The sequence below is a fragment of the Monomorium pharaonis genome, chromosome 1 (genome assembly GCF_013373865.1).
Source record: "Monomorium pharaonis isolate MP-MQ-018 chromosome 1, ASM1337386v2, whole genome shotgun sequence".
Classification (NCBI taxonomy): Eukaryota; Metazoa; Arthropoda; class Insecta; order Hymenoptera; family Formicidae; genus Monomorium; species Monomorium pharaonis.
Window position 1 is genome coordinate 21,726,331 of NC_050467.1, and position 16,694 is coordinate 21,743,024.

The 16,694-nt window shown below is 23.4% G+C and overlaps 3 protein-coding genes across 13 annotated transcripts in view; 2 read left to right on the forward strand and 1 right to left on the reverse strand.

Moving 5' to 3' along the window:
• The first annotated feature begins 1,082 nt into the window (after window positions 1–1,082).
• Window positions 1,083–7,885, forward strand: LOC105838258 (cytochrome P450 4C1). 6 transcript variants are annotated; one of them, XM_036295440.1, is made up of 11 exons: window positions 1,084–1,267; window positions 1,725–1,900; window positions 2,037–2,149; window positions 4,497–4,587; window positions 5,061–5,255; window positions 6,036–6,102; window positions 6,237–6,363; window positions 6,462–6,543; window positions 6,617–6,729; window positions 6,855–7,089; window positions 7,484–7,885. In XM_036295440.1, the coding sequence occupies exons 1-11, from the start codon at window positions 1,260–1,262 to the stop codon at window positions 7,822–7,824; spliced, it is 1,548 nt and encodes a 515-aa protein (XP_036151333.1). In that variant the 5' UTR covers window positions 1,084–1,259; the 3' UTR covers window positions 7,825–7,885. The 6 variants fall into 6 exon arrangements, with proteins under 6 accessions (XP_036151337.1, XP_036151333.1, XP_036151335.1 ...); XM_036295442.1 differs by having other exon boundaries at window positions 1,084–1,343; window positions 7,484–7,824; XM_036295443.1 differs by having other exon boundaries at window positions 1,721–1,900; window positions 7,484–7,824.
• Window positions 7,886–9,906: 2,021 nt separating this feature from the next.
• Window positions 9,907–11,694, forward strand: LOC105830146. Its single transcript, XM_012669319.3, has 5 exons — window positions 9,907–10,052; window positions 10,166–10,271; window positions 10,516–10,631; window positions 11,072–11,183; window positions 11,406–11,694. Exons 1-5 carry the CDS (start codon window positions 10,011–10,013, stop codon window positions 11,558–11,560), a joined length of 531 nt encoding a protein of 176 aa, XP_012524773.1. The 5' UTR covers window positions 9,907–10,010; the 3' UTR covers window positions 11,561–11,694.
• A 3,086-nt stretch (window positions 11,695–14,780) lies between these two features.
• LOC105830987 (tyramine receptor 1) overlaps window positions 14,781–16,694 on the reverse strand; it is a 44,989-nt gene continuing 43,075 nt past the window's right edge. For 4 of the 6 annotated variants that reach the window (XM_036285558.1, XM_028189383.2, XM_028189382.2 and 1 more), the window contains 2 exons: window positions 16,262–16,562; window positions 14,781–15,882 (listed from right to left, as the gene is read on the reverse strand). In XM_036285558.1, the coding sequence (XP_036141451.1) occupies window positions 15,707–15,882; window positions 16,262–16,562 (477 nt within the window). In that variant the 3' untranslated portion in view covers window positions 14,781–15,706. Of the gene's footprint in view, window positions 15,883–16,107; window positions 16,563–16,694 lie in introns of those variants that run through there. The other 2 variants (XM_036285564.1, XM_036285563.1) reach the window with 2 other exon arrangements.

A 16,694-nucleotide genomic window follows, 5' to 3' on the forward strand; every position in this document is an offset into this window, starting at 1 on the left:
AACATAGCTAAAAAATTATTTTTTAATTATTTATAAGAACTTTAAATTTTGATAATAATTTAATGTACTGACAATAATTTAATGATTGACTTGTGAGTAGAAGACTAATAATATTTTTATTTTTCTACAATCAATATCTTAAATTGTTACATTAATACAATTAAGAGTAAGATTTTTAAAAATTGTTATAATTTTGAAAAATTAAAAAGAACTTTATTTTACTATTATACCGTAATTGTATATACCAAATAAATGATATAAGGAAGTAAAATTAAATTTTCAATTTAAACCGTAATAACAATATAACAACATCAGAATTAGAATGATTATTTTTAGAAAGTAACTTGTTATTATTACGATTTACACTATAAAAAAACGTAATTTAATGCATTATTTATTATATAACAAGTCAGTTAAAAAATAGGTATTACAATATCAGAAATATGCGAAGTACATGTGCTTAAAAAACTATCTAGTATTATTCCAGTGAGAGATGACTCATCGTCAAAACAACATCAAAGTAATATTGAATCAATGTCTCTTTCATCGAAAAAACATCACGTCGACATTAATTTAATATCCTTTTGATTATTTCTTACTAAAATGTTATTTGATTTTAAAAATAATAAATGTAAGTTTGAATAATAAAATTAAAACCCATATATTTGTCATTATTAAGCACTTTTTTAGTTAAAGATACTTACCTTTTAACATATTAATCTGTTCAATTGTGATATATATCTCACAGCCATTGAAATGTCTAATTTAATTTGACAAAGGATTATTTTCAAACAAGTTTAAAATGCAGTTTAACTATTATAATATCCCGTATCTCAAATCGGTTTTTACATAAGTAATTATTCTGTTTGTCTTTTGAATACTTGAAATGATAAGTTTCAATTAACCTTTAATCAAAATATAACTACTAAATCGTCTCAGAACATAAAACTTCATGCGAAGTATTTTATTTTAGATACGCTCTTGAAGTGAGATTTGCGTCATGTAATCGCCGACTATGGATACGTTCGGGAAGACGCTATTAACGCTATCTGCATTAGTCTATCTTCATTACTCATTAAAAGTAGAATAAGGATAGACTGATGCTGATATCACTAATAGCGTCTTCCCGAACGCACTCTCTATATATGAGCCATTATTCAATAAGAGTTTCATCATAGTGCGATTGTGTGCACGAAGTGAAGAAGAGGTATATATAAAAGATATTGTCTTTGCAGTGTCATTCCATTTGGATTGTAAATATGAGAAGGTAAAAGTTGTGTGTCAAAGGTGTTGATAAGATATCGAAGTGCATTAGAAATATTGACAATTCTAACGTAACATACGTAAGTATCAAAAAAGCTCATACTTTTTCAGTACTATTAAAACATTAATTATTAAATTGAATAAAAATTGACATTAATAAACTCGCGTAAATCATCATTAGATGATTTATAACTCGTATCAGAATACAAAATTTCATGTAATAATTTCTACAATAAATAAAAATTAAACTCTTTATAATAAATAAGGACAAAATTAGTATACTGAAAATTAAACGCAATTAAAAGCATCGTTGAAAAACACTTCAAATCAGTATTAAAGATATAATAGTGCTGAAAACATTGTCATATATTTTTCTTGTGCGCTATTATCGAAATTTTTTTATTAAATCTAATAATGTATTTATTTTTATTTAGTAATTTAATTAAAGTATTTACAGATAGAATGGACTTTAGCTCTTTGATACTATGCACTCTTTGCATTATTGTGATTTTTGCAATTCTGTCGATAGTATATGAACAATATGTTACTCGTCAAAAATTTAAAAACTTTCCCCAAATTGATGAAGGATCTTCTATTATTGCTTCAACTTTCCAGTTAATAAAATTATCAGCATATGGTAAAAAACTTTATACATAAGGTTTATCATTATTTTTTTGTACAAGTGCCATTCGCACATGACTTAAAACAAAAAGTTTATTCAGATTTAATATAATAGTTAAACTAATATAAAAATTTATAAACTTAATTGTTAGAACGCACAAAATGGATGTTATCATGTATGGAAAAGACACGTAAAGAAGGAATATTTGTACAATGGTTTGGAATCACGCCTATGGTTTGGATGTATAAACCAGAATATTTAGAGGTATCTAAACCTAAAATCAAATTTTTTACACAAAATATTATTTTCTATTTTGCCTGCAATAATTAGAAAAATTTTGCTAATATCATTTTTTAAAACAACGCACTTTAATTTTTCAATAAAAAAACATTGCACTTTATTAATACTAATAGAAATATGATCTATTTAGACAATTAAAGAATCAAAAACCCCTATAATTTATATATCTATAATTTATTTTTAAAAGTAACTAAACCAAATTTTTTGAAAGCAAAAATAATATTCTTACATTTATACGTATATTTAGCAAATTGCGTAATTTAAACAACAATAAGTATATTATTAAATTAAATAAGTTTAATTGCTCATAATAACTTAAAAACTTTTATTTATACATTTTTTTATATTTTTTATAACATGTTTATAAAACAAAATTCACACTAAAAAAAAAGTAATATATCCAATAAGATATGCAGTTGCGGGCTGCCAATTACAGATATACTCAATACAATAATATATGCTATTGCAGTATCAACATTGTACTTGCATTAATAGCAAATATTATTGTATTGAGTATTTTATGTAGTTGGCAGCCCGCAATTACATATATTATTGGCTATATTACTTTTTTCTGTACATGTTTTATCGAAATAAAAAATCTAGAAATCAACAGATTGTTATACACACTAATTTATAAATAGAAAAAATAACAGGTTATGCAGATAAGTATAAAAGAAGAAGAAACGGAAAATGTAACATATATGTACTACCTGTTATGCCGATTTACGACTCATTTTCTCAGATGACCTTCCTCTATTATAAATATACGCAGTAATTTTCGTGGAGTCGTAATTAAATACTATCTTTTTATAATAAGAGTATGAAAATTTCTCGAGTATTTATAAAGTACGCTCAAACATTCATAAATTTATTTTTAAATGAAATTAATCTAAAAATGCTAAAAATTTTATTGTATACATTTATTTTAAAAAATTGAAACTTTCCTGGTGCACAATAGTTTATTTTACTAAAACCAATTTAAAACTTTGTTACACAAATTTTTCTGTTAAATATATTTTATTGAATTTAATTATTTAAAATTTTAAGGCCGTTGTTTATTCTTCTTTTGTGTGTAAAATCCCAGGTGTTGTAGATCCGCGAGCGACGCGAATTGAGGCAATGGCCTCTGATTAATTATGCTGAAGACGAGCGCGAATGGTGGTGCGGACAATTAATAAAAGCTAATGAATTCTCGTGCAACTATTTTGAAATTTATTAAAGCTGAATTCAAAATATATCGGACGAAGGTTCATAGCGAGTCGACATTCTTTACTAAAGTGTATAGCGCGAAATTCTCGAGCAGGATCATACCCGGTCAGATGTACAAAGCGGAGATGACAGGATTTTCCAAAGTCTCCCAAATTCATGCTAAGTTGGGTTCGTTTTAAAACTAAACTGAGATGAACACGCGGCGTACTCGTGTACATTATCCGTTAAAGCTGTATGTTTTCACTCGACGCATTAATATATATATTCTTATTTAAAGCAATACTAAATAACCGCAAATTAAAATAAAAATTTTAAAAACTTGAAATAATGTATACATTATGGTTGTCAAACTAAAGAAAATAAATATGGCATGTTTACGTTGTTTTATGTAGGAGTTTTTTTGGTTTCTAATTGTGAAAGTGATAATAGGCGTCGAATCCTAAATCTCAAGTCTCAAGCTTTAGCGAAAGACACGTAATTAAATCATAACATAGCTTTAACATCAATTTAAATTACAAAATGTATTACAAAAATGTGACATTTTAATTAAACAGAAATAATTTTTTTTTTAAACAGTATCTTTTAAAGAGTTAAATTCTAATTTATATATTAAAATTTTACGTACATGTTAGGTGAGTCAAATATATGAATTTTAAAATTAGAGGTAAACAAAAAAAAATAAAAAAATATTTATATACTTATGTTATTTACATATACAGATAAGTGTCAAAAACATACATATACAGATAAGTGATATGTATAATATATATATGTACATTATATTACATATATTATATAAATTAATTATAAAGTATACAAAAACTGTAAGAGAACTGGTATGCCTCATATGACATACAATTGTACATGCAACAAGAAATTAACTTCTTGAAAATCTCACTGTTAAATAAAAATTTATTATTATAACAAAACAATTTACAGATTCAGTAATATTAATTGATAAACAGAAGTAATAATCATAAAAAAATCTTTCAATGTTTGTTGCTAGAGTATAAAATTCATTATATTAATAGAATAAATATGTTATATATACTTTTTAAAATATAATATCGAATATTATTTTATCACTTTTCAACATTTGCAGCATATTTTACACAGCACCGTGAATATTACAAAAGGAGACGATTATGAACTGTTAAAACCTTGGTTGGGCAATGGACTTATAACATCTACAGGTAAACGCATGATAAAATTATATCACATATATTATACATATTTCTTATTAATATAAAATTTTACTACAGCAAAGCTTATTTGTTACATTTTAATATGTGTAATTACTCACAAATGTATTTAGTTCAAAAAAACTTATTTTACATTCTAATATAAGTATATATAAGTATTTAAATTTTAATATAACCTAGAAAACATTACATTTTAAACTGAGTAGTTTATTTAAATATTTATATGATTTTATATTTACTAAATTATTAACATGCCGTTTGGTTATTAAAAAATTGTTTTTTTAACATTGGTTTATTTTACTTGTTAATTTATTAATGTACAAAAAAAACAAAATATCTCTATGACTAAAAATTTAGACCATAACAAAATTATATACTTTATTTAATTTTGTAGTTTTTTATTTTTACAATATTTTTTAACATAAATATATCACATTTAAAATGATACATTTTTGTTATTTTAGGTCAACAATGGTTTCACGATAGAAAACTCATCGGGCCAACATTCCATTTTACTATATTAGATCAATTTGCTGTGGTTCAGTTTGAAAAGGCAGAGATCCTTCTAAAATGTATCGAAAAAAAAAGAGAAAAAAATCCAGAGAAACCTATTGATGTTTGCCCTCTTTTAACTAATGTTGCTCTTGATATTATCTGTGGTAAAATATATTTTTTGTGTAATGTATAATTACAATATTTTCTGTAAAAAGTTTTATTAGTAGAATCCATTATATATATAATATAGTATACAGCAACTAATTTTATTAGTCATTTTATTAGTAATTTTATCAAAAATAAGAAAGATGTAAAAAAGATATTTATTTAAATTTACTAATATTAATTTTCATAAATTAACGAAAGGAAGACCACTAAGCCACTATAGAATCTTAGTGTAAAAATTATATTGTTTCTAAATGTATAACAAATAGACGTTTTGATATGTTATCAGATCATTTTCAATATTATACGAACAAAGAAAACACAGATTACATCTATTTAACTATATCATTTTGAAATTGTTAAACACGTACATTCTTTATTGCAGTTGTATATGGTTTGTAGTTAGGATTTCATAAAACGATAAGATTAAGCAGTGGCTTATTGACCTCTCTTTCATTAATTTGTGATAATTTATCATTAGTCTTAAACATTATATTTAATATTAATTTTATCAAATTTAAAAATTATTTTGCTATAATTAATAGCAAACATTTTTATTATAACAAAGCAATAAAATACCTTTAATAGATTATTGTGCTTTAGCAGTAAATTTGTGTTTTTATGACCAAATTTTTATTTAGCAAGATTTTCCTATTTTATTAAAAGAACAGAATTTGTCGAACTAGTGTTGTTCATACAAGTAATAAGTATTTAGTTTAAATTTAGTGATAAGCAACGTGGAAAACAGATTATCAACAATATAAATTGTTATCTTACAGAAACGGCCATGGGTGTGGATATACATGCTCAAGAAGTCGAAACCAAATATACATCAGCATTACTAGAGTTAGTCTCTAAACTTTTTGTATCATTAATAAAGCAACATTCATAATTATATTTTTGTGAAACATTTTTATGAAACACTTTATTTTGCATACAAATTAGTAACTTAAACGCTAATTGTACTTTAATACTTTCAGAGTATCTGACTTAATGTTTGATCGATTCTTTACACCATGGTATTGGATTGACTGGTTGTACTTTTCATTACCTGTAGGAAAGAAGATGAAATCAAGAATTGACATATTGCATAAGTTTGCGACAGAGGTAAAAAAAAAGAGATTTTAAGCATTGTCAAAGTTTCATCAAACTTTTCACATTATTTTGTTTAAAGAATTTAGATATTTATAATAAATAAATTTCAGATAATAAACAAAAAAAAGACTGAGCGACAATTGGAAAGTGACCATACAGAAGTAAAAAATGAGGATGATGATATGAACATAGGTACTGTAAATTATAATTATGCAATATATGTTATAGCTTCTTTTTCCTTATTTAATAAAAGTTGCTGTATTAGGTAAGAAGAAGAGAAAAGCGTTCCTAGATCTACTATTAGATCAGAATGAGAAAACCGATACTCCTTTGACCGATGATGAGTTGAGATCGCAAGTCGACACGTTTATGTTTGCGGTAAAATGTTTAGAACTACAATTAAAATTTTCTAATTTTTTTAATATAAAATTTTCTTTTTATTATCATTTAAATTAATAATGCATTTATACATGTAACATGTAAAATAAAGTAAATAATAATAGGGACACGATACAACTTCATATGCGATGATTTGGGTACTTTTTCTCTTGGGCAATAATCTTGAACAGCAAGAAAAAGTTCACGACGAACTCGAAGAGGTTTTTGGAAATTCGGAGACAGTCAATGTAAAAGATCTATCGAAATTAAAGTATCTTGATAGAGTTATAAAGGAAACGCTTCGAATATTTCCCAGTGCATCTGTAAACACGAGGAAACTAGTAGAAGAAATAAAATTAGGTAGGGCATATCTTTATTTGACAATCAAAAAAAAAATTAAGAAAATCAGTTTATAAACGTCCACATTTATTTGTAAGCAAATTTATTTGTAAAATTTAATATAATAATATGAAAAATAATTTCAAATTTATTTTTTAGGTTTTGTATTTAAAGACAATATTTTCATTATTTATTATTTATATAAACTGGAAATTTATTAAAAACTAAACAAATACAGTTTTTCTAACAATATATATGTATAACTTAACATATTAATGACTTAAGTTATTATAATGATTGATAACATTGTAATTTTACGTTAAAATTTAATTTAAAAAATATATATACATGTTAACATAAAGATAGTCATTATTTTAAGGCAAATATATATAATTAATTTTTTTATTTATTTTAGATAAGTACACAATTCCGAAAGACACCGATGTTACAATACCAATTTGGTTGACACATCGCAATCCGGAGATTTGGCCGGATCCGTTGAAGTTCGATCCAGATCGCTTTCTTCCAGAAAACTCAAAAGATAGAAATCCGTACGCCTATGTTCCATTCAGCGCTGGACCAAGAAACTGTGTAGGCCAGAAATTTGCTATACAAGAACAGAAAATCATATTGACTACTATCCTCAGAAAATATAGAGTAAAAAGCGTAAAAACAATTGATACCGTCAAATATATCTCCTCTATCATTTTACGACCTATCGAAGAAATACTGATACATTTCACGCCGAAGAAGTAAATTATTTTTCAGCAAAAATATGTGCTTTTTATAATTAAATATTTATATTTTTTTCTGTCTACATATTCTTTTTTCTATGTACACATTTTATATGTACAAAATGTATATATCTTTGCATATTTACGTATATGTAATATATTTGATTAAGCATCACAAACATCGGGTAAAAATATAGAAAACTACTAGTACTTTAATCACGTTTTAATTGTAATATATTATCATAATTGTTTAATATAATCAGAGATCTTGTCATGCAACCAGAATATCTCAAGTTAACAAAATTTTAAACAATAAACATCATACAAACTAAAGCAAATCTGTTAATTTGCAATATGACTAGCATTAATAAATGCTTAAAGACAAAATAATGTTTTTCTATGGTGTTTTTATATTCTTTTGACATTAAAAGATAATATTACGAAATTTGAAGCAATTGACTAACAGTCAATACTTAAACAATTCTGATAATTATTTAAAGTCTTCTAAGGCAAGTAATTTTGATTTTGAGTCTTAGAATCTTATAAGATATATGCAAATTTTATAAAATATACAAATATTTTCTGTCGGTATAAAATGTACATACATGCTAGAGTATTAAAACATGCCTCACGTAGTAAATAAGAAATTAATTATAGTAAATAAGGAATTAATATTAATATATAAAGAAACTGTCGTTAGTTTGTAATAAATAAAATTAACAGCAACTTTATACGTATAATAAAAATAAATAATAAAGTAATAAAGAAAATAAGCAATAAAAAACAAAGGGGAAATAAAAAATAAAAAATATAGATACTTGATTTCTGTCTTTGTTTTTTTCTCTTACATTTTTAAATACTTTACACTTGATTTCTTTTTCTAGATTATACAGTTTCTTACAATTCCATTTAATTTATTGCTTTGTTTGGTGTTTTGGTGTTATAATTATGTATAAAGTTAGTGTTAAAGTTTATATAATTCTCACAATTGTTAATGTGCTCAATCAAATTTTTAATCATAACACATATATCTATTTTATGTAAGAATAAATAAAAGCGCAACATTAATATTGCTTATTCTTGTTATATTTTTAAATTTTTAATAAAAAATCTTGTTCAAAGAAGTGGATTATTGTTTACATAAAGTTTTTTTAGGAATTGTTTATTATATATAAAATTATATTTTAAGAAAAAATTTAAGAAAAAATTTCAAATTAATAATGCATTTTTAGTATAAATAAAATATTTTCATTTATTTCAATTTTCTTAAAGTTGACACATTATTCACAGTAAAGAAATAGATATAAACTTATTATTAGCATGTAGAGCATGTTATTAGCATATGTATAGAAACACAAATATTTTTTGTAAATTTATTATAATACTAAAAATAACTAAAAATAAATAAATAATAAAACATATAAACATGGCATATGCACAGATATGTTAAGAGACTTTTGTATGAGAAAATAAACACGATGGAAATACACACATGTTTTATGCCAACAATTTTTATCTGCAATTGTAAATCTAAGCATTAATAACTTATCATATTCCAATGTTTACATGTTATATGATGTCTGACCTCACAATTTTAATTTATGTTCATATTTGTTGATAATGAAAATAAAAGTAAGAATTACGTAATACTGGAAAATTTTGTTGTGCGTTTATAAAACTGATAAATATTTAAATAGAATAATAAGCTGTATAGAAAATTATATTGAAAAAATAACGGCATTTGTTCTACGTTTGCACTTTTATTTTTGTTAGATTATTCTATAAACAATTAAATATAATTTAATTAAATGTTGAATAACAAAATTTTTTTAAATTTAACTTAAATTAACTTATATTAATAAAAGATTAAACAAGATTTTGTTATAAAAATCTTAAAAATTTTGTTTTTTGCTATTTAATAATTATTAAATTATAACTATTATTACTTTAATATTATTATTTATCTTATTTTAATGTTTACTTTATTTATTTCCTTGTTAATCTATGTTGATAGGTTATCATTATAATGAATTTATCTTTATTTATTAATGTTACATAACTAATGTTTGAATAATCCATGATCTTATTTCTTTAACCTATGCATTTTATATCTTGGAATAAGAGTGTATATAAATGATGTAGCCATGATTTGAAGTAGCCAATTTGAAATAAATTCTCTATTTGCAGTGAAGATATAAATTGTACAAAATGAAAGGCTTAGTGCTTTGCGTTGGTATTTTGATGCTTGTTGTAAGTACTTCCTGAACAAATTACAAGAAAATTATTTAAAATAATATATGCAATATACATTTTTTTAAAAGTTATATACAATTTATAAAATAAGAATATAATTTTTTGCTAAGTTTCAGTCGTCTAACTCAATGAAATTAAAACAAACTTTAAGAAATGCGCACGAAAATCCCGAAGATGATATAGCAATTTGCAGGAATGAAACTGGTTTCGTTAATGGTATGTTATAATTATATATATGTTACATATTTTTTCTATCTAAATTTCTTTACTTAATTTAAAATTAAATTAATATTAAAGTAATTTTGTCTTATCTAATTTATATCCTGAATCAAACCAAATTCAATAAACTAATAGGTATTTGGCTGTCTTACAATTTCACAATTTAATTTGCGTTTTTTTTTAAGCTAACATTCTTATAAAAACACTTTTTTTCTTTGCATTAATCAATTTTAATTTTTAGATGATTGGTATAAACCGGAAGAAATAAAGAATAACATATATACCGAATCCGCAAATGCAGAAAGAACGAGAAAGATTGGCTGCCTTTTTGCATGTGTTTTGAAAAAACAGAATTTAGTAAGGGTTTATAAATAAGCTTTATATATTTTATATATAATGTCCAACAATGCAAAATTAATTTATCTTTCTCATAATAAAAAAAAATATTAAATAATTAAATACTAAATAATTTTATAATACAATAATTGTTAATAGAATTAAAACACTATATATTCGTTTAACAGAAATTGATATTAGTATATGTTGTTAATAAAAATATGTGCTATTTAATTTATAATAAATACGTTTACATTTATATTATATATATATATATATTTATATTTTATATATATATATATATTTATATTTTATATATATATATATATATATATATATAGCTTTTAAATTGAGTAAAATTATTAAAACAAATTATTAAAAAATATTTAAGAGATATTCTACATTAATCTTTTATATTTTACTATTTTTTATTATTTATAATTTTTTTTTAATTATATTAGGTAGAAGGGACAAACATTAAAGAAGACGAATTTGATACATGGTTAAATGACATAATAGCTGATGATCCTGAACGTATAGGACGCAACTTTGTGCGTAAATGCACGAAAGAAAGTAAGTTATTATTAAAAAATAATTATTACAAATATATAAAAATTACTATACTACTAAGAAATAAGGTATTACAAAAAATTTAGAATGTTTTTTATATGTGCATTTAAAATGTTAATTTTAAAATTATACATATATATGCTATTAAAATAAAATATCCGTATAAAATATAGTTATATAGTATAACATTTTTTAATCACATGTTTTGAATTTTTATTTATATAGACAGAAATATTAATGAGATATGTGAGAAATGCTTTTCTATATACGCATGCACTATGAAAAAGGTGTTAGCACATAATGAACAACATGAACAACATGAACAAAATAAAACTGAAGAAGCAGTAGAAACCCTGACTGAAGAAACAAAAGCAAAATGAGAAGCAAAAGTATAAGGACAGACTCAATAAATACAGCTGAATAACATAAATTGAATATTATCCGTATAATTATTAATGTAAATTTAATAATACAAAATATGATTTACATTGTATATTAAAAATGGACATGTATTTTCTTATATTTTATTTTTAATTTCCTGATTTATTAACAATAAAAGAACAGCAAATATAAAATTATATTTTAATTGTATTTTAATTTGTTGTATTTAGCCATAAGTAAATATAAAAAAACACTCAAATTTTATATTTCCTATTACTAAAAGTTCAAACAATAAAAGAATACATAGATGTTGTAGTTTTTTATATCAAAGTTTGAGTTAATTTGACGACAATTTGATAATACATTATCACTAGATACATTTGTGCCAAGTTTCATTAAAATCTAAATTTCTAAAATTCTTGTAAAATAAATAAGTTACGATAGTGTTAAAATTTTTAAAGAAATACTTACAATTTGAAAAAATTACATTGACATATGTATTCTTTTTCATCACGACTTTTATTTTTATTTTATAACTATAGAATTTAAGAACAATAATCATATAATTAAGTTTTGATAGCATAATTTCGTATTTTTGTTTTGAGTATAAACTATATATATGAGTGAGAGAGAGAGAGAGAATAATTGAACATGTCTTGCACAGATTGTATTTTTCATCACTCATATAATTTTTTTTTTTCACGTTACTTGTACAGCAAAATATTTCCATCATAAAAGTATGCATTAAATATGTTAACATGTATTTTCTCTTGTAAACAGTGCATTTCTTATTTAAAAATATTGGATTAAAAAAGAAAATTTTAAAATAAAAAAAATGAATTTTTACATATATTTGTAATAAATTATATGTATGTATTTTTTATTTGTTTTATAATAAAAAATTAAAAATAATAAATATTATATAAATAAACAAAAAAGCTATATATATTACATATATTTTCTATATTATTTATGATTAATATAATTTACATCTTAGTATTGACATATCATGGAGAAAAAAACTTACATGTTAACATATTATAATAAATAATAAACGCATAATTTCTTGATTTTAACTCATTTATATATTTATGGATTTCTAATTTATACAAAGTAAAATGGTTTATTGACTAGAATCAGTAATATATATTTAACAGTAATATCTAAAGCTTTATATATATATATAAAAATCAGATCTTATATATATATATATATATATATATATATATACATATGTTAGAACATCAATGTATATACGTATGTGTAACAAAATTTTAGTAAAATAGTTACATTGATAAATTATATATACATATATAACAGATTAAAAACAGACATTATACCGATTTTCTATTTTTTTTTAGCAAAGTCTATTACATACAATATCTACATAGTCTTCAACAAATTGATGAAGTTATATAATATGTATGAAACTTATGCAGTGCAGCACCTACCATCTCAATTAAATAATATCTATTTAAATATAGTATTTATTATGTATAGGTTTATAATTTTTAGATTTATAATTTTTTCTAATGTTCTTAAAATATAATTAGATATTTTTAAAAATTTATTTATAAATTTTTATTCTACACATTCACATTTATAAATCCGTATGACTAAGTGTGTATTACATTTTGCTACTGTTTAATGCTAACTGTAAATAAATATAAGTAAATCAATATATTAGAATGATATATATATATATATATATATATATATATCACATAGTAACAATATTAAATTATTAGTATAAAGCATTCGATGCATGTAGCATGTTTTTCTCGAAGACATAAAGTACGAGATGTAAAGTGTGTGCATAAAGTTTTATATTGACATTATTTGCTTAATGTTTAAAGAGAAGTAAAAAAAGAAGGTATGCAATAACATGATTAAGCAAAGATATCTTTAATCGTTTATTCTTCGTTTATTAATCGTTTATTCGTATAGAAATATCAAAAATGCGATAACGAATAAGGCTCATTCTCTACCAACGTAGATTAACTTTAATCTCGGATTAACTTACTTTTTATCTCGTTGTAATTTTTGGAACTAAAATGAGATAACAAGTAAATTAAACCGAGATTAAAGTTAATCTACGTTGGTAGAAACGGGCCTAAGACTTCAATATTGATCACAGATTAAGTGTCAGTCGTACGTACATTGTTTTTCCTACAAGATTAAGTACTAATTATGTAATAATTTTATTCATAAACTACTCATAAATTTTCTATATTTAATTTCTGTTATATAGTTATCATAAGAATTTGCTACATGCTTCGAGTTTATTTCTTCACTCAAGTTTACTTTATATAAATATAAATACTCAATTTATTGCACATAATACTAAAATATTACATAAATACAAAAACTTGGCTTTGTAAAAAAATTGTTATTTTGGTTATAATTTGTTAACACTAGTCAATATGACGACAAATTATATATTAATAAAAAAAATCAAAAAGTTGCCATAAAAAAAAATTGATTTGAGTTATTCGCAGTGCTATTTTCTATCAACAAAGGTAAGCTTTAAAAAAAGAAACATTTGCATGTTACAATATATGAATTTAAAAAAAAAAAACAAAAATAATGCTATAAAAAATAATATAGAAACTCTAAAAATTTTTTTAATATATCGCAAATGCTTTTTTGATTATTATAATGATCAAATTATAATATATAAAAATCATACATTATAATAATACACAAATATTCTTTTTCTAGATTCATTTTTGCTAAATAAAATAATTTGTAAATAATTTAAATAGCACCAACTTTTTGTTACAAACAGCTCTTGACGTCACTTTCCAATACCCAAAAAATTTTTTGCTGATATAGACAGATTTCTTGATATCACAACCAAAATGTATCTCCAATTTTTGTATCTGCTAGAATTTTGACTGTCACGTGTAGAATTTGAAAATTCTGCTTCTCTCAGCTAGATTGATTAGGTGCAATAAATATAAAATATATATATCACAGTATTTGCTAATTATTTAACCATTTTAGCTAATTTTTACACACATAATTTTTGTTAAAGTATAATTTATTATAATATTTACCACATTAAATAAAAACAGCGCTAAAAAAAATCAAGACATGTGCATTGACAAACTGCATCATACACTTGCAAAAAACTCATAAAAATATACATTATTGTAATATATTTATCTTTCTTCCAATGTCAAATTTATTTTAAGAGATTATAAAAAATTGTAAAAAATATTTAGAATTTAATTTAACTAAACATAATTGCAAAACTAATATAATAAAATTATAAATATTTATTTATTATGTTCAACAAAGAAATAATGACTGTTTATACTAATATTAAAAGTAGATGCGTGTCCGAAAGTATTATGCGAATATGCATAATGAATTATTTCTAATAATTGAAATTAAATCGATGAAAATATTAAATCTAAAAATAAAACTCTCTATCGGTTTGCGATAAATAGTAGAATCTAATTATAATTTTTGTGTGAAAAACTATAAAGGATATATAGCGAAAACGAATGGAGAATCAAATTCGTATCCTGGCAGAGATATTATTTTTCGTAATAAATTCTTTACAGTTTTTCAGAAAGCATCTTATAGATGTTCTTGAACATCAACATTATTAAATTGCCAATTCAATTTATAAAACTTTATATTTTGACTTCATGTAAAAAGTGTTTCTTAAAAAATCGACAAAATTGCTATGCGCAGTTCGCATGAGCTAGAAATAGTAAAAATTCACACAAAAATGTTGTTAATTTGACTAAATTTTTAGCTTGATTAAATTTTTTTTAATTCAAGTATTTATGCATTTAATTTAAATACATAAAATACTTGAACTTTAATTTGAATATTAATATATTTTACTAAAGTACACAAATACTTAAATTGAAAAATTATTAAGTTGAAAATTTTTATCCAATTAACAACTTTTTTTCAGTGTATTATTACGCACCAAGCTCTACTGTAGATCGATTACATAAAACCGCGAATAAGAACTATTAATTGGTTATAAACTCATATTAGGAACATAGTTCTCACACATGTCATTCTTCATTAATAGACTGCAATTGCGAATAAACTTCAACCACAGTCATTCTAATACCGGACGCCACATAATTGAATAAGTTCGAAACTGTGTGCGGAGAACTTCACGTCCTCGATGTATCTTTCTTCCAGTTAACCGAGGCGGGTAATTTCCGATTGGTGCCATCTAAGTTAAGTCTGCTCTTCGAACATTTCCTACATGTTAGTCGCCAAAAAGCGAGTCTGAAGTCTGCTGAATAAAAAGCGTAAATGAACGGGTTGATGGCCGAATTAATCCATCCTAAACATATAAAACATTTCTTCTCAATATTTTATCAAATAATTTAATAATATTATGTGGTTACAATTTAAAAGATATTATAACGAAATGAATTAAAAACAATTGGTATATTATAAATAATTTCATCACATTTTAATATTTGTTTGTTTTTTTATTTTTTATCAATAACAAATCTTTAATCTTAATTAAAATAACATTAATTTAAAATACTTGTCAAGATATTAATTTTTAAAGTTATTAAAGAAAATATATTCTAGATATAGATATTCACTACACGACTTATCGAAATATATTAATCGTTAATCCATTAATAATAATTAAAAAAACGTACATAGGAATATCATATATTTGGGAACATCGTATGTAAAAGAGAGACTACCTAGCCATGTCAAGGCTGGCATGAGAACATCCGGCGGCTGTACGGGCACGAAGGGTGTTACCAGATACAGAATGAAAAACGGCAGCCAGCATGCAACGAACCCACCTACAACTACTGCCAGGGTGCCCGCAGTTTTCGTTTCTCTGGCGACCCTGTTGATGCAGCTTTGCTGATTACCTCGAATTGTACCCAACTTTTTGCACATATTTGTTAGCTCGGTATCCTCGGATGGTCTGTCACCCATCATACTGCTCTCTGCGCAATCCGTACGTTGCGCCTTGATACTTTTGCCGCGATCAATCTGCAAGAAAATTATTTCCTACATTTCGTACATTGATAATATAATACATAAAGATATATAATATATAAGTATATATATATATATATATATATATATATATATATATACATTATAATAAATAAATATATAATG

What these genes read in the sequence shown, in the direction of transcription:
- LOC105838258 (XM_036295440.1), top strand. An exon ending in TATACATCAGCATTACTAGA is followed by an intron (nt 6,103 to 6,236) that starts GTTAGTCTCTAA and finishes TAATACTTTCAG; the next exon opens with AGTATCTGACTTAATGTTTG. An exon ending in TCGACACGTTTATGTTTGCG is followed by an intron (nt 6,730 to 6,854) that starts GTAAAATGTTTA and finishes AAATAATAATAG; the next exon opens with GGACACGATACAACTTCATA.
- LOC105830146 (XM_012669319.3), top strand. Translation starts at nt 10,011, where the DNA reads ATGAAAGGCTTAGTGCTTTGCGTTGGTATTTTGATGCTTGTT. An exon ending in TGAAACTGGTTTCGTTAATG is followed by an intron (nt 10,272 to 10,515) that starts GTATGTTATAAT and finishes TTTAATTTTTAG; the next exon opens with ATGATTGGTATAAACCGGAA. An exon ending in GCGTAAATGCACGAAAGAAA is followed by an intron (nt 11,184 to 11,405) that starts GTAAGTTATTAT and finishes TTATTTATATAG; the next exon opens with ACAGAAATATTAATGAGATA.